General features: G+C 40.1%; 1 protein-coding gene across 6 annotated transcripts in view; it reads right to left on the reverse strand.

The window, feature by feature from the left end:
* tns1b (tensin 1b) overlaps window positions 1-18,207 on the reverse strand; it is a 278,602-nt gene extending 260,395 nt beyond the window's left edge. For 5 of the 6 annotated variants that reach the window (XM_090215533.1, XM_090215527.1, XM_090215522.1 and 2 more), the window contains exon 1: window positions 17,776-18,207. In XM_090215533.1, coding sequence (XP_090071659.1) covers window positions 17,776-17,877 — 102 coding nt within the window. In that variant the 5' untranslated portion in view covers window positions 17,878-18,207. The remainder of the gene's footprint in view (window positions 1-17,775) is intronic. The other variant, XM_090215523.1, reaches the window with a different exon arrangement.
* Window positions 18,208-19,191: the final 984 nt, after the last annotated feature.

A 19,191-nucleotide genomic window follows, 5' to 3' on the forward strand; every position in this document is an offset into this window, starting at 1 on the left:
TGCCCTTGCTGATGGAAGGAGGTTTTCACTCAAAATCTCACGATACATTGCCCCATTCCCTATTTCCTTTACACGGATCAGTCGTCCTGGTCCCTTTGCAGAAAAACAGCCCCAAAGCATGATGTTTCCACCCCCATGCTTCACAGTAGGTATGGTGGTCTTTGGATTTAACTCAGCATTCTTTGTCCTCCAAACACGACGAGTTGAGTTTTTACCAAAAAGTTATATTTTGGTTTCATCTGACCATATGACATTCTCCCAATCTTCTTCTGGATTATCCAAATGCTCTCTATAGCAAACTTCAGACGGGCCTGGACATGTACTGGCTTCAGCAGGGGGACACGTCTGGCACTGCAGGATTTGAGTCCCTGGCGGCGTAGTGTGTTACTGATGGTAGGCTTTGTTACTTTGGTCCCAGCTCTCTGCAGGTCATTCACTAGGTCCCCCCGTGTGGTTCTTGGATTTTTGCTCACCGTTCTTGTGATCATGTTGACCCCACGGGGTGAGATCTTGCGTGGAGCCCGAGATCGAGGGAGATTATCAGTGGTCTTGTATGTCTTCCATTTCCTAATAATTGCTCCCACAGTTGATTTCTTCAAACCAAGCTGCTTACCTATTGCAGATTCAGTCTTCTCAGCCTGGTGCAGGTCTACAATTTTGTTTCTGGTGTCCTTTGACAGCTCTTTGGTCTTGGCCATAGTGGAGTTTGGAGTGTGACTGTTTGAGGTTGTCGACAGGTGTCTTTTATACTGATAACAAGTTCAAACAGGTGCCATTAATACATTAACGAGTGGAGGACAGAGGAGCCTCTTAAAGAAGAAGTTACAGGTCTGTGAGAGCCAGAAATCTTGCTGGTTTGTAGGTGACCAAATTGTATGATTTTTAAGTAATTAATTTGCATTTTACAGTACACACTAGTAGATTACTAGAATTTGTTTAATTTTGGAGTACAAGCTAGACCAATTATGTACCAAAGACATCTTAAATCTGTTTTTATGCCGTGAGTAATATGCTGTAGGCTATGCACAATCATTATTTAATTACATTTTTTTTTCAGGCTTGGGCTCATATACAGTATATCACAAAAGTGAGACGACCACTGCCTTGCTAAAGAAGCTGAGGGTAAAGGTGATGGACTGGCCAAGCATGTCTCCAGACCTAAACCCTATTGAGCATCTGTGGGGCATCCTCAAACGGAAGGTGGAGGAGTGCAAGGCCTCTAACATCCACCATCTCCGTGATGTCGTCATGGAGGAGTGGAAGAGGACTCCAGTGGCAGCCTGTGAAGCTCTGGTGAACTCCATGCCCAAGAGGGTTAAGGCAGTGCTGGAAAATGATGGTGGCCACACAAAATATTGACACTTTTGGCCCAATTTGGACATTTTCACTTAGGGGTGTACTCACTTTTGTTGCCAGCGGTTTAGACATTAATGGCTGTGTGTTGAGTTATTTTGAGGGGCCAGCAAATTTACAAATTGTTATACAAGCTGTACACTCACTACTTTACATTGTAGCAAAGTCTAATTTCTTCAGTGTTGTCACATGAAAAGATATACTCAAATATTTACAAAAATGTGAGGGGTGTACTCACTTTTGTGATATACTGTATATGCCTATGAATACAGTACACTCTAATATGCTTATGGGTGTTTTGAATTAATCATCACCCCCCTAGAAAGCCCTGTCCATTTCATTGTGTTAGGCTTTGAAACAACATCAAAACAACCATGATTCCACTCAGTTTCAACCTGTAATTAAACTTCTTTGTACAAACCGATAAATCACGTTGAGGTGAGTTTTAAAAGCAAAATACTGTTTTGATGCTAAGTGTTTGATGTGATTTTCAATGGCATTTGCAATGATGTCAGAGAGGTTAGAGGGACAATAGAGGCCCACAGCGGAGGTGTCATAATACCCATAAAACCTTGAGGCTAAACAGGGAAATGGTTCCAATCGTTTTCCCACCATTCATTTTTTCCCACCAAATAAAGGTGTGACATGGTTTATACACACTGAACAAAAATGTAAACGCTACATGTAAAGTGTTGGTCCCATGTTTCATAAACTGAAATTAAAATCCCAGAAATGTTTCATACTCGCAAAAAGCTTTTTCTTTCAAATTTTGTGCACAAATTTGCTTACATCCCTATTGGTAAGCATTTCTTCTTTGCCAAAATAATCCCTCCACCTGACAGGTGTGGCATATCAATAAGCTTATTAAACAGCTCAGTCATTACACAGGTGCACCTTGTGATGGGGACAATAAAAAGCCACTTTAAAATGTGTAGTTTTGTCACACAACACAATGCCACAGATGTCTGCAAGTTTTGAGGGAGTGCAGGAATGTCCATCAGAGCTGTTGCCAGAGAATTTAATGTTAATTTCTCTGCCATTAGCTGCCTCCAACATCATTTTAGAGAATTTGGCAGTCTGTCCAACCGGCCTCACAACCGCAGACCACGCGTAACCACGTCAGCCCAGGACCTCCAAATCAGGGGTTCATCTGAGGGGAGGGTGGGGGGTCCTGCTGAGGAGTATTTATGTCTGCAATAAAGCCCTGTTGTGGGGAATAGCTAATTATGATTGGCTAGGCCTGGCTGACAAGTTTTTTTGTTTTTTTTATTTCACCTTTATTTAACCAGGTAGGCAAGTTGAGAACAAGTTCTCATTTACAATTGCGACCTGGCCAAGATAAAGCAAAGCAGTTCGACACATACAACGACACAGAGTTACACATGGAGTAAAACAAACATACAGTCAATAATACAGTATAAACAAGTCTATATACGATGTGAGCAAATGAGGTGAGATAAGGGAGGTAAAGGCAAAAAAAGGCCATGGTGAAAAAGTAAATACAAATAGCAAGTAAAACACTGGAATGGTAGATTTGCAATGGAAGAATGTGCAAAGTAGAAATAAAAATAATGGGGTGCAAAGGAGAAAAATAAATAACTAAATTAAATACAGTAGGGAAAGAGGTAGTTGTTTGGGATTAATTATAGGTGGGCTATGTACAGGTGCAGTAATCTGTGAGCTGCTCTGACAGTTTGTGCTTAAAGCTAGTGAGGGAGATAAGTGTTTCCAGTTTCAGAGATTTTTGTAGTTCGTTCCAGTCATTGGCAGCAGAGAACTGGAAGGAGAGGCGGCCAAAGAAAGAATTGGTTTTGGGGGTGCCTAGAGAGATATACCTGCTGGAGCGTGTGCTACAGGTGGGAGATGCTATGGTGACCAGGGAGCTGAGATAAGGGGGGACTTTACCTAGCAGGGTCTTGCAGATGACATGGAGCCAGTGGGTTTGGCGACGAGTATGAAGCGAGGGCCAGCCAACGAGAGCGTACAGGTCGCAATGGTGGGTCGAATATGGGGCTTTGGTGACAAAACGGATTGCACTATGATAGACTGCATCCAATTTGTTGAGTAGGGTATTGGAGGCTATTTTGTAAATGACATCGCCAAAGTCGAGGATTGGTAGGATGGTCAGTTTTACAAGGGTATGTTTGGCAACATGAGTGAAGGATGCTTTGGAAGCCAATTCTAGATTTAACTTTGGATTGGAGATGTTTGATATGGGTCTGGAAGGAGAGTTTACAGTTTAACCAGACACCTAAGTATTTGTAGTTGTCCAAGTGAGTGTGCCTATGCCCTCCCGGGCCCACCCATGGCTACACCCCTGCGCAGTCATGTGAAATCGATAGATTAGGGCCTAATGAATTTATTTCAATTGACTGATTCCCTTACATGAACTGTAACTCAGTAAAACTCTTTGAAATTGTTGCATGCTGCATTTATATGCTTGTTCAGTATAGCTAGATAGCTACTCTACTGGTACATACATTTGACTGTAGGGTGTCAGCAAATTTATTAAAGTTTACACTACTCATTTAAGGCAAAGAAACATATATGTTTCCCCTTTCATCTGTGTCTAGTGTCAGCATGTTACAGGCTAGGTATGGGTTCAGCCAGCATGGAACAAAAGGGGGAAGGGTCGTTCAAAACTCAGTTGTCATGTCAACACTACTGTCAGTGCTGCTGTGAATCGCATCACGAAAGACATGCCAAACTTGAAATGTCATTCCCTTCATGGTGATGTATCCTGAAAAGGTAGACAAATGTAATATCCCCCTTGCATGTTTGTATATTATTCTACACACTAGCTATTATTCTAATGAGCTCCGTCTCCAAACAAGACGTCTATCTTTCCCAAGTTTGGGAATCACAGTAGAGCACAGCACAGTAGAGTAGAGTTCAGTACCTGTAGAGCACAGTATACAAAAGTAGTGTCAGGGGTGAAAGTAGATTTAATGTCTTTCCGGTATGGAACCTCCTATGAGTGCACATGGGTGCATCCAAAAAGTGGCTGGGCCTAACAGGCCCGGCCATGGACGTTCTGTCATCCGAGGAGAGACATAAAATTGCCTCCCCCTCCCATACCTGCTAAACTAGAATAGTGTCCCGCAGGGGTCGGCAACAAGTTTGGCCTTGGGCAGAACAGAACATAATAGCAGTCCAATTAATGGGCCTACGCTACAAATTAAAAAACTTTTTTTTATCACATCTGGTTAGTAAGCTATATAATATGTTCAATGTCAGTAACATATCCTAATATTTTCAATTGGATTACACTGATAAAATCACCAATGTCTAATTAAATGTGTTTTTTATATCCCTTTGTGCGTTGATTGGGGAAAAACAGCGTGCAATCAAGAGAAACTTGTTGCTCTGAAAAAGTCTCAAAAGAAAGGTGGGTGATGAAAAACGAAGTTTCAGGGAAGAATGGACAGAGAAATAGGCATTCTTATCATATTTTTCTAATGTCAAACCAGAGTGTCTTATTTTCATCGAAACAGTCGCTGTTTGCAAATTAATAAATATTAGACATCCTTATGAATCTAAGCATGACACTTTCCACCCAGACAGAGCCTCAACCATTGCATAAGAATGTAAGCTTAAACTGCTGTCTACTTGTCTGTTGCGTAAACCCAACAACAGAAGTGTTTCCCTAAAATCTGCCTGGGTTTAAACATCTCTTTTCAGAAAGTGAAAAGTTCAATTAATAGGGACAGAATAGCAAAGTAAATGATTTGACTCCTCAAATATTGAAGGCTGCAGCTCAGATTTAGAATGTCATAGAGACTAATCAATATATCCCCATATGCATGAGAGGAATTTTTTGTGAGGAATGTATAACTTGTTTCTAGCATAAGGCATCACAGAGTAAAGCATTGTTATAGAACACTTATATTATCTGGATCCTTTTTATTCATTTATTCAAAATATAAAGCTAACAATAAGTATCCATTTTGCCCTTTTCTTTAGCAAAGGGTAGGCTATGGCATACCCTCACTCAATTCAAGCCCTGGTTCTAACAAAACATACCAAGCCCTTCCCAGACATGGAGGTATTGTGGAGTGCATAGTGACAGGAGTGCATAGTGACAGTACTGGAGAATTTGGCTATACCGACAAATCTATGGATAGCATAATTGCGTGTGTCAAACAGGCAGGCCTACCACTTACAGGAAGAAATAGGCTCCAACAAAGCCCTCGTTGTGAGTGAAGTTGAATTAAAAACCAAGACAATTGTTGAAATGAATTACTTTCAGCACCATTGCTGTCCATCTCTTATTTGATTATGCAGCAGCTGCTCCAAAGCTGATGTCTGCCCGCTTGCCTTTTTAGTTGACTTTCTCCTGCACTCTCTCTTCTCATTAACAAGTTAATGATTTAAAAAGTGTCTGTCACATGACATTGTATTACATTTGGTCTCCAGTCTATGGGCTACAGAAAAAAACGTCTTGGTCAGTTTTGCTCGGAAAATGACATCCTCAGCAAACTGCCACTCTGGTGGCTGCCTAATCCTGCCTAATGGGGGCGGACCGGCCGTGGGGCCTAATCATAGAATTATATTTAGAATCTCTATTAATTCAATAGCATCTCTGTGGGCCTAGTCATAAAGATTTGTCATTTAACTTTTTAAATGTATTACATTTTATTGTGGCATAAACACAACCAGTAATGATGTTTTCGGGCTCTTTTATTAGGCTGCCCGCACACGTTCATCCACTGGCAAAATAAACTCAGCAAAAAAAGAAATGTCCTCTCACTGTCAACTGCATTTATTTTCAGCAAACTTATCATGTGTAAATATTTGTATGAACAAATTCAACAACTGAGACATAAACTGAACAAGTTTCACAGACATGTGACTAACAGAAAAGACGTGCTCAATGGGATTGAGATCCGGGCTCTTCTCTGGCCATGGCAGAACACTGACATCCCTGTCTTGCAGGAAATCACGCACAGAACGAGCAGTATGGCTGGTGGCATTGACATGCTGGAGGGTCATGTTAGGATGAGCCTGCAGGAAGGGTACCACATGAGGGAGGAGGATGTCTTCCCTGTAACGCACGGCGTTGAGATTGCCTGCAATGACAACAAGCTCAGTCCGATGATGCTGTGACACACTGCCCCAGACCATGACGGACCCTCCACCTCCAAATTGATCCCGCTCCATAGTACAGGCCTCGGTGTAACGTTCATTCCTTTGACAATAAACGCGAATCCGACCATCACCCCTGGTGAAACAAAACCGTGACTCGTCAGTGAAGAGCACTTTTTGCCAGTCCTGTCTGGTCCAGCGACGGTGGGTTTGTGCCCATAGGCGACGTGATGTCTGGTGAGGACCTGCCTTACAACAGGCCTACAATCCCTCAGTCCAGCCTCTCTCAGCCTATTGCGGACGGTCTGAGCACTGAGGAGGGATTGTGAGTTCCTGGTGTAACTCGGCAGTTATTGTTGCCATCCTGTACCTTTAAAAAATAGTTATCATTTACCACTGCGACCTGGCCAAGATAAAGCAAAGCAGTGCGACACAAACAACAACACAGAGTTACACATGGAATAAACACATGTAGAGTCAATAACACAATAGCAAAAGTCTACATACAGTGTGTGCAAATGGCGTAAGGAGGTAAGGCAATAAATAGGCTATAGTAGCGAAGTAATTACAATTTGGCAAATTAACACTGGAGTGATAGATGTGCATGATGATGATGTGTAAGTAGAAATACTGGTGTGCAAAAGAGCAAAAAAGTAAATAAAAACAATATGGGAATGAGGTAGGTAGTTGGATGGGCTATTTACAGATGGGCTGTGTACAGCTGCAGTGATCGGTAAGCTGCTCAGATAGCTGATGCTTAAAGTTAGTGAGAGAGATATAAGTCTCCAACTTCAGTGATTTTTGCAATTTGTTCCAGTTATTGGCAGCAGAGAACTGGAAGGAAAGGTGACCAAAGCAGGTGTTGGCTTTGGGGATGACCAGTAATATATACAGTGCCTTGCGAAAGTATTCGGCCCCCTTGAACTTTGCGACCTTTTGCCACATTTCAGGCTTCAAACATAAAGATATAAAACTGTATTTTTTTTTTTGAAGAATCAACAACAAGTGGGACACAATCATGAAGTGGAACGACATTTATTGGATATTTCAAACTTTTTTAACAAATCAAAAACTGAAAAATTGGGCGTGCAAAATTATTCAGCCCCTTTACTTTCAGTGCAGCAAACTCTCTCCAGAAGTTCAGTGAGGATCTCTGAATGATCCAATGTTGACCTAAATGACTAATGATGATAAATACAATCCACCTGTGTGTAATCAAGTCTCCGTATAAATGCACCTGCACTGTGATAGTCTCAGAGGTCCGTTAAAAGCGCAGAGAGCATCATGAAGAACAAGGAACACACCAGGCAGGTCCGAGATACTGTTGTGAAGAAGTTTAAAGCCGGATTTGGATACAAAAAGATTTCCCATACAAAAAAACATCCCAAGGAGCACTGTGCAAGCGATAATATTGAAATGGAAGGAGTATCAGACCACTGCAAATCTACCAAGACCTGGCCGTCCCTCTAAACTTTCAGCTCATACAAGGAGAAGACTGATCAGAGATGCAGCCAAGAGGACCATGATCACTCTGGATGAACTGCAGAGATCTACAGCTGAGGTGGGAGACTCTGTCCATAGGACAACAATCAGTCGTATATTGCACAAATCTGGACTTTATGGAAGAGTGGCAAGAAGAAAGCCATTTCTTAAAGATATCCATAAAAAGTGTCGTTTAAAGTTTGCCACAAGCCACCTGGGAGACACACCAAACATGTGGAAGAAGGTGCTCTGGTCAGATGAAACCAAAATTGAACTTTTTGGCAACAATGCAAAACTTTATGTTTGGCCTAAAAGCAACACAGCTCATCACCCTGAACACACCATCCCCACTGTCAAACATGGTGGTGGCAGCATCATGGTTTGGGCCTGCTTTTCTTCAGGAGGGACAGGGAAGATGGTTAAAATTGATGGGAAGATGGATGGAGCCAAATTCAGGACCATTCTGGAAGAAAACCTGATGGAGTCTGCAAAAGACCTGAGACTGGGACGGAGATTTGTCTTCCAACAAGACAATGATCCAAAACATAAAGCAAAATCTACAATGGAATGGTTCAAAAATAAACATATCCAGGTGTTAGAATGGCCAAGTCAAAGTCCAGACCTGAATCCAATCGAGAATCTGTGGAAAGAACTGAAAACTGCTGTTCACAAATGCTCTCCATCCAACCTCACTGAGCTCGAGCTGTTTTGCAAGGAGGAATGGGAAAAAATGTCAGTCTCTCGATGTGCAAAACTGATAAAGACATACCCCAAGTGACTTACAGCTGTAATCGCAGCAAAAGGTGGAGCTACAAAGTATTAACTTAAGGGGGCTGAATAATTTTGCACGCCCAATTTTTCAGTTTTTGCTTTGTTAAAAAAGTTTGAAATATCCAATAAATGTCGTTCCACTTCATGATTGTGTCCCACTTGTTGTTGATTCTTCACAAAAAATACAGTTTTATCTCTTTATGTTTGAAGCCTGAAATGTGGCAAAAGGTCGCAAAGTTCAAGGGGGCCGAATACTTTCGCAAGGCACTGTATATATACCTGCTGGAGCGTGTGCTACTGGTGGGTGTTGTTCTGGTGACCAGTGAGCTGAGATAAGGCGGAGCTTTACCTAGCAAATACTTATAGATGACCTGGAGCCAGGGGGTCTGGCGACGAATATGTAGCGAGGGCCAGCCGACTAGAGCATTCAGGTCACAGTGGTGGGTGGTATATGGGGCTTTGGAGACAAAACGGATGGCACTGTGATAGACTGCATCCAGTTTGCTGAGTAGAGTGTTGGACGCTAGTGATGCTAGTTGGGCGGGCGGGTGTGGGCAGCGATCGGTTGAAAAGCATGCATTTAGTTTTACTAGCGTTCAAGAGCAGTTGGCGGCCACGGAAGGAGTGTGTATGGCATTGAAGCTCGTTTGGAGGTTTGTTAACACAGTGTCCAAAGAAGGGCCAGATGTATACAGAATGGTGTCGTCTGCGTAGAGGTGGATCAAGGAATCACCCGCAGCAAGAGAGACATCGTTGATATATACAAATGATATTATGATATTGTTTAGTACCTTGAGCGTGGCTGAGGTGCACCCGTGACCAGCTCGGAAACCGGATTGCACAGCGGAGAAGGTACGGTGGGATTCAACATTTTCAGTGATCTGTTTGTTAACTTGGCTTTCGAAGACTTTAGAAAGGCAGGTTAGGATGGATATATATACCTGTCCCACAGGTGTGATGTTCGGATGTACCTTTCCTGTGCAGGTATTGTTACACGTGGTCTGCCACTGCGAGGATGATCAGCTGTCCATCCTGTCTCCCTGTAGCACTGTCTTAGGCGTCTCACAGTACGGACATGCCAAAGGCATGTTCACGCAGATGAGCAGGGACCCTGGGCATCTTTCTTTTGGTGTTTTTCAGAGTCAGTAGAAATGACTCTTTAGTGTGCTAAGTTTTCATAACTGTGACCTTAATTGCCTACCGTCTGTCAGCTATTAGTGTCTTAACGACCATTCCACAGGTGCATGTTCATTAATTGTTTATGGTTCATTGAACAAGCATGGGAGACAGTGTTTAAACCCTTTACAATGAAGATCTATTGAAGTTATTTGGAATTTTACGAATGATCTCTGAAACACAGGGTCCTGAAAAAGAGGCATTTCTTTTTTTGCTGAGTTTATTTCCAGTCTCAACAGTGGTGATTGGAAAGAGACATCTGTTACACAAAATACCAAAAAGTGTAATGACATTATGCAATTGTCATTAAGCCAGGATTAATGCCTCCACTGCATAGCGCAGGCTATCCCACTCGTTTTTAAGTCCATTCGCTAATTGTTCATGCCTCTGACATGCGGTAATGATACATAGTGGTGTAATAGCCAACAGTTTTCTTGACATTTTGTTTTCATTATTGTGATAGGCTCATATTTTACAGGTACTGCATACCCCCTCTACTTATTTTGCCTGGAAGCCGTACCGGACCGTACCACCTTACTTTCACCCCTGAGCTGAGTATAGTTCAGTACAGTGCAGCATAGTACAGTATAGAAAAGTAGAGTATAGTGTAGTCCAGTAGCGTAAAGTTGAGTATATTACATTATACTGTACTCTACTCATGTGTGCTCTACTGTACTGTACTGAACTATACTCTACTTTTCTTTACTCTACTGTCCTGAACTCCACTCTACTTTCATTTACTTTTCTTTACTCTGCTGTACTTTACTGTACTGTGTTGTACTGTGGTCTACTGCAACTGTGGTTTGTGACTACTATAATTTTCCATTGTGGCCAATTCAATTGCAGTCATTCTTTTACAGATTTTTCGGTCACTCTATTATCAATTTGGCACGTTTTAATCACTTAATACTTCATAATTCATAAACAAAATTGTTATCAGTAAAAACACTATACCTAATTGGTAGGTTTACCTTTACTTATTACTTATTACTTAACTTTCATTATTCTCCCTCCTTCCTTCTTTCATGAGGTAGATAAATTAGATAAATTAGAAACGATATGTGGGTTTTGGAAACAGAATGAAAAGACACTAGGCAATATTTCTTAAACTTACAGAAGGCAAATGATTTCTGCACAACTAAATATAAACACTGATATTTGTTGGCAGGTGCCTTACTTCAACACTATTGTGTTATGATGTATTTATTTCTCTAATACCTATTAAGATATTTTCTAGTAAAAATAATGTATTATCCCTTTTCCATCTCTATGACCAGAAATCAAAGCATTTGCTTTCATTGGAATGGAAGATGGTTGAAAAACATATCTATGCCTTAATGCCCCGAAAATATAGACTCTTACACAGCAAATTCCTCAGTGTTAAATTAACACTGAAAGTGTGGACCTGTATAGACACAGTGTTGAATTAACACACTGCTGAGTGTAAAGCTTTATTTGCATATATCCCAAAGTGCCTTTTTTAATATATATATATATTTTATTGAATTTTAAAACATACAATCTACCTGCAGTGAAACCGCTCAACATTTACGTTATATCACAGTGTTGTAATATTAGAATGCACAAGGTGCAATTTTGGAATTGGGTAGTGCATCGTCAGTTCCTCTTGTCATGTTAGTCATTGCATACTGTGCATTCAGAAAGTATTCAGAACCCTTGACTTTTTCCAGATTTTGTCACAGCCTTATTCTAAAATGGATTTTTTTTAAATTCCCCCTTCATCAATCTACACACAATAACCCATAATGACAAAGCAAAAAAATATTTTTTAGAAATGTTTGAAAATGTATAAAAACAAACAAACCGATATATCACATATACATAAGAATTCAGACCCTTTACTCAGTACTTTGTTGAAACACTTTTGGCAGCGATTAAAGCATTGAGTCTTCTTGGGTCTGACGCTACAAGCTTGGCACTAGACGTCGACCGATTAATCGGAATGGCCGATTAATTAGGGCCGATTTCAAGTTTTCATAACAATCGGAAATCGGTATTTTTGGACATCAATTTGGCCAATTTTGTTTTTACACCTTTATTAAATCTTTATTTAACTAGACAAGTCAGTTAAGAACACATTCTTATTTTCAATGACGGCCTAGGAACAGTGGGTTAACTGCCTCGTTCAGAGGCAGAACGACAGATTTTTACCTTGTCAGCTCGGGGGATTCAATCTTGCAACCTTACAGTTAACTAGTCCAACGCTCTAACCACCTGATTGCACTCCACGAGGAGACTGCCTGTTAAGCGAATGCAGTAAGCCAAGGTAAGTTGCTAGCTAGCATTAAACTTATCTTATAAAAAACAATCAATCAATCAATCAATCATAATCACTAGTTAACTACACATGGTTGATGATATTACTAGTTTATCTAGCGTGTCCTGCATTACATATAATCGATGCGGTGCGTATCGTTACTCCAATGTGTACCTAACCATAAACATCAATGCCTTTCTTAAAATCAATACACAGAAGTATATATTTTTAAACCTGCATATTTAGCGAAAAGAAATCCAGGTTAGCAGGCAATATTAACCAGGTGAAATTGTGTCACTTCTCTTGCGTTCATTGCACGCAGAGTCAGTGTATATCCAACAGTTTGGGCCGCCTAATTTGCCAGAATTGTACGTAATTATGACATAACATTGAAGGTTGTGCAATATAACAGGAATATTTAGACTTATGGATGACACCCATTAGATAAAATACGGAACGGTTCCGTATTTCACTGAAAGAATAAACGTCTTGTTTTCGAGATGATAGTTTCCGGATTCGGCCATATTAATGACCTGAGGCTCGTATTTCTGTGTGTTATCATGTTATAACTAAGTGTATTATTTGATAGAGCAGTCTGACTGAGCGAAGGTAGGCAGCAGCAGGCTCATAAGCATTCATTCAAACAGCACTTTCGTGAATTTGCCAGCAGCTTTTTATGACTTCAAGCCTATCGACTCCCGAGATTAGGCTGGTGTAACCGATGTGAAATGGCTAGCTAGTTAGCGGGTTGCGCACTAATAGCGTTTCAAACGTCACTCGCTCTGAGAATAGGAGTGGTTGTTCCCCTTGCTCTGCATGGGTAACGCTGCTTCGAGGGTGGCTGTTGTCGTTGTGTTCCTGGTTCGAGCCCAGGCAGGAGCGAGGAGAGGGACGGAAGCTATACTGTTACACTGGCAATACTAAAGTGCCAATAAGAACATCCAATAGTCAAAGGTTAATGAAATACAAATGGTATAAAGAGAAATAGTCCTATAATTCCTATAATAACTACAACCTAAAACTTCTTACCTGGGAATATTGAAGACTCATGTTAAAAGTAACCACCAGCTTTCATATGTTCTCATGTTCTGAGCAAGGAACTTAAACGTTAGCTTTCTTACATGGCACATATTGCACTTTTACTTTCTTTTCCAACACTTTGTTTTTGCATTATTTAAACCAAATTGAACATGTTTCATTATTTATTTGAGGCTAAATTGATTTTATTGATGTATTATATTTTTTTTAAATAAGTGTTCATTCAGTATTGTTTGTAAATGTCATTATTACAAATCTATTTTTTTTTTTAAATCGGCCGATTAATCGGTATCGGCTTTTTTTGGTCCTCCAATAATCGGTATCGGTATCGGCATTGAAAAATCCTAATCAGTCGACCTCTACTTGGCACACCTGTATTTGGGGAGTTTCTCCCATTCTTCTCTGCAGATCCTCTCAAGCTCTGTCAGGTCGGATGGGGAGCATTGCTGCACAGCTATTTTCAGGTCTATCCAGAGATGTTCAATCCGGTTCAAGTCCGGGCTATGGCTGGGCCACTCAAGGACATTCAGACACTTGTCCCGAAGCCACTCCTGGGTGGTCTTGGCTGTGTGCTTAGGGTCGTTGTCCTGTTGTAAGGTGGACCTTCGCCCCAGTCTGAGATCCTGAGTGCTCTGGAGTAGGTTTTCATTAAGGATCTCCCTGTACTTTACTCCGTTAATCTTTTCCTTGATGGTCTCCCAGACCCTGTCGCTGAAAAACATCCCTACAGCATGACGCTGCCACCACTATGCTTCACCGTAGGGATGGTGCCAGGTTTCCTCCAGACGTGACAATTGGCATTCAGGCCAAAGAGTTCAATATTGGTTTCATCAGACCAGCTCATCTTGTTTCTTATGGTCTGAGAGTCCTTTAGGGACCTTTTGGCAAACTCCAAGCGGACATTTTTTGGTACCCTTCCCCAGATCTGTGCCTTGACATAATCCTGTCTCGGAGCTCTATGGACAATTCCTTCGAACTCATGGCTTGGTTTTTGCTCTGACATGCACTGTCAACTGTGGGACCTTACATTGACAGATGTGTGCCTTTCCAAATCATGTCCAATCAATTGAATTTACCAAAGGTGGACTCCACAATCAAATTGAAGAAACACCTCAAGGATGATCAATGGAAACAAGATACACCTGAGCTAAATTTTGAGTCTCATAGCAAAGGGTCTGAATATTGATGTAAACGTATTTCTGTTTTTGTTTTTTTGTAAATTTGCTAACATTTCTAAAAACCTGTTTTCGCTTTGCCATCATGTGGTATGTGTGTAGATTTATTTTTTTTAAGTTATCAATTTTAGAACAAGGCTGTAATGTAACAAAATGTGGAAAAAGTCAAGGTGTCTGAATACTTTAAGAATGCACTGTGCCTTAGAAAGCTATCTATAGCTTGTCAGAAATGTCCAGAACAACTCACACATGTCAGCTATTTAGCCCATAGATATTGTTGTAATTTTTGTGTCACTCAATACCACATGAATAAACATTAGACATGACAAAATGTATAGAATTGCAGGAAATAAGCTTTAAACCTGCTAAATTCTCTCCAACAACAAGAGAGGTGTGAACAGTTTGTCATAAACAGTGCTTGTGCCCATAGAAATACACTACATGACCAAAAGTATGTGGACAGCAGCTCGTCGAACATCTCATTTCAAAATCATGGGCAATTATATGAAGTTCGTCCCCCCTTTGTTGCTATAACAGCCTCCACTCTTAGTGTTGGGGTGGCAGGGTAGCCTGAGCACTGGACTGGTAACCGGAAGGTTGCAAGTTCAAATCCCCGAGCTGACAAGGTACAAATCTGTCGTTCTGCCCCTGAACAGGCAGTTAACCCACTGTTCCTAGGCCGTCATTGAAAATAAGAATTTGTTCTTAACTGACTTGCCTAGTTAAATAAAGGTAAAATAAATAAAATAAACCTAGAACAGATTCATTTTACGCGCTACGGTCTTCAGCACTCGGCGGCCCCTTTCTGTGAACTTTTGTGGCCTATCTCTTCCATAACAATTCACTCTGTATGTGTTGAATTAACACTCATTGGTTTAAAATAACCCCAGGGTTGGTGTTAATTACCAGAGTAGAAGCAAAACTAAGCCCATCATTATTATATTTCCCAGCATGCTCTATTGCAGTTGATCTTAATGAATTGTTTCGATATGTATGTTTTTGGATTGATCAATTAATCTTATGCTTCTCAAATATAAATTACATACATTTTCTAAATTAATCCCATATGTTACTTGGACTTACTGCACCCGTTACTAAAATGGTTGTTCCAGTTTAGATGCTTCAGGTAGTTTCATATTGCACCGTCCCAACTTTGGCAGTTATGATAAATACAGGTTGTGGGTGAATACATTGTTGAAGGTTGTATATCCACACTGTGGCTGAATTTCTATAGGAATTATACATCTCTTTGAAAGCTGGCATAATTTGAAAGATTCCATGTCTAACCCTACACGTGGGGTTGTTGGAATTTCCCAAACATGAGTTAATTTAAACATCAATTGGGTTTTCATTCGCTTTTATGCTGGATTGACCAAGCAGCTGGGTATTTTTATATGTAATCCATAGGTTATTTTCAGGATGTGTGTCTTATTAGGGGCATGGCATTTAGGGGCATGGCATTTATTTTTGGCCACCCGTGAGAGTAAATATCATTCCTGGTGATCATGTGAAATTTTTCTTAAATATTACTGCAAATTACATATTCTAATACAAAAATATTAAAAGGCCTTAACAGTCTTTTTAATTCTGCTGTAAAATAGCCTTTTGAGTGACTGAAATATCAGTTCTGTTTTTGGGCGATAGAAGTGTTAACTTTATTTATTTTACTTTTTCTCTCAGGTCAAGATACCAGGAAGTTTGAAAAGACAGGCCAAGTGGGTGGGAAGCTCATATTCATGAGCTTGCCTTGAGTGGCAGCTCTGAATCGCCTACGTCAAGAAACTTGAATGGAGTGAACAGTGCTGCAGTGAAATCCTCTCACACAAAGAAACTCAAACATTGAAATTGCATCAATGATGTCAATTTTATTATACATCTCCCGTTTGGCATGTATTTTGGAATGCGGTTTACAACAGCACCGACGGATGTGTTGACATGACAACAGCGTCAGAGTTTTGAACGACCATTCCCCCCTTTTGTTCCATGCTGGCTGAACACCTACCTAGCCTGTAACTAGCAAACACCAGACACAGATGAAAGGGGAAACATATAAGTATCTTTGCCATAGATGAATAGTGTAAACTTTAATTATTTTTGCTGACAGCCTACAGTCAAATTTTGGCACCAGTAGAGTAGCTATCCAGCAATTTATATCACACCTCACGGCAAACACGCCTTCTCCGATGTTGATTACAAGGCGGTACGTATTTTAATTATGTAAGAGAATATCATGTTACCATTGTCTTGACTGCCTGTCTAGAGACAATAATATTTCAGAACAGCATAGCCATAGACCAATTGACTACAAAGTAACCTGACAAATCAAGGTTAGACCATATTATTGTCTAGCCTACTGTAGTAATTGCCCTGAACTTTAGTCACAGTTACTATCCGGCTACCACCCAGTCCTGAACCTTAGAGACTGCTGCCCTATGTACATAGTCAATGGCCACTTTAATAATGTGCACATATTGTTTTACCCACTTCATATGTAATATACTGTATTCTAGTCAAGGGTCATCCTTAATAACTACTGCTGTACACACCTTTTCTATTAACATACTGTCTATAATGTTTATAGACACCATTATATACATATACATGAGCTGCTCTTTATTTTTTTACTTTAGTTTATTTAGTAAATATTTTCGTTTACTCTTGTTTTCTTAAAACCGTATTGTTGGTTAAGGGCTTGTAAGTAAGCATTTCACGTAAGGTCTACAACTGTTGTATTCGGCGCATGTGACAAATACAAATTGATTTGAATTGACATTGATGTTATAGACTCTGACATTGCTCATCCTAACATTGCTTAATACATTTATTTTTAATTTGGGGATTTGTGTGTATTGTTTTGTATTATTAGGTATTACTGCGCTGTTGGAGCAAGAAACACAAGCATTTCGCTGCAACTGCGATAACGTCTGCAAAATATGTGTACATGATTTTATTTGGTTACTTTCTAGTCAATAGATCTATGCTGTTCTGAAATTGATTTAGCAAAATCTCTATGTGTTGATGTGATATATTTGAAACTTTTTGAACAGATTAGCTAGAATGAATGAGTCTTTGATGAATATACGAATTTGGTCATTTAACATAATTTGTTCAACTTGCATCACAGGCATGACATGTTTAATTTCATTTTAAATAATTCTGGTTGCAAGTTCACGAAGACATGTCATGTTTGGTCACCTTGTATTGTGTCAATGAAGGCGTTATTACTCTTTAGGCTTAATCTGTAGGCGACTATCACTCGATGTGTGGCTTGAACAGCTGTCACGCTGCCGCAGGTAGACAGACACATGCAGAACCCCGCCTGCTTCGTTAAATGCATTGTCAAGTTCATAACGTGCTATTTTCTTTCCCTGCTATAGTTTAGAAACTCACACGTTCATTATGGGAATGGGTCCTTACCTTGTTCAAAAGTCTCTTATCCTCTTTATTTTTCTCATGTTGGCCAAGAGGCATTTGCAGGAAGTCGTCTTCACAACAGATGAAACTCACCGTGCATCCCATCCAGGCAAAATCAGATCAGAGTCTCGTGGACCCATTCAAAAACGTGATATTTCAGAGCTATGTGTTCCAATCTGGATAGTGAATTCTCTCTCGCGGACACTTTAAACTACTCCCGCATGTAAAAAAAATAATCATTAAAAAAATAAAAAACAGTTGCTGTGCTCTTGCCCCCAAATGACGAAACAAGTCAAACTGGGCGCAATATCGCTAGCACTTCTATAAAACATATAAACAAGTCATAATTTCGATGGGCTGTCTCTGAATTTCTCAATTCATGTCTTGCACCAAACTTTGATCCCGTTTTCCACTAATAGTAGGAAGAGGCAGGATATTTTAGTCAAGTGAAAAAAAGGAAACACGACTCTTGAGCACTGGGTAGTAGTTTATTTGAATGGCTAAGCTACAGATAGACAGACAGACAGACAGACAAACAGATAGACAGCACTGTAACAAATTGCTGTACATTTACAGCAAAATGTATAAAGTTAGCTACTGTAATTCTGTATTACAGTAATGTACAGAGAAATGTATTATGGGGGGCTCAATGGCATTCAGCTACACTGCTGTAATTGTACAATATACAGTAAAGTACTGTATTACCTGTTTTGCTGTTTTTTTTTTTTTTTACAGCAGCATACTGTGAATTATGGTGCATTGTCGGAAAATGAAATAATCACCCGGCACATTAACATTTTGAGGCTATATTTGTTGCACCCATCAGTGAGAATGCTGTACCCCACATAATACACTACCGTAATCTTATTTTTGTATATTTGTCCTGTAAATTTACAAAAACGTACTATCTACTGTGCTGCCAGAAATTTGCTGTAATTCGGTACCACCTCAGAATACAGTACCATAATGTGTTTTTGGAAATCTAAAAACCTTTTTCTTTAAACTTACAGTATTTTACTGGCTACCGTGCTGCCAGTAATTTACTGTGATTCAGTACCGCCCTCACAGAATATAGCACCATACTGTAATATTGGAGCACCAAAAACCTTTTGTGGGTGCATGGTATTGTTGTGGCTCATTAACACATTTTGCATCATCCCTTGTAAGAGGCTATACTTGTTGCACCCGTTATTGAGAGTGCTGTACCAATTTAAGTGTTATGTGGTAGTAGTTCCCTAACAATTAAATGTATATACGGTATAGATAAGAGTGGTAGTAAGTCTCAAGCCTTTAATGGTTAAGTGTTTAGCCATGTCCTTTTGGTCTGTTTTGCCCTGTAGTCACTGACAGTTTTGAAGCCTTTGTTAAGACCTCTACAAGTGCAAGTGATATAAAACCCCAACTATTCTTAAACATGCT

The sequence above is a fragment of the Oncorhynchus mykiss genome, chromosome 22 (assembly GCF_057628025.1).
Source record: "Oncorhynchus mykiss isolate SJ-2025 chromosome 22, ASM5762802v1, whole genome shotgun sequence".
Lineage (NCBI taxonomy): Eukaryota > Metazoa > Chordata > Actinopteri > Salmoniformes > Salmonidae > Oncorhynchus > Oncorhynchus mykiss.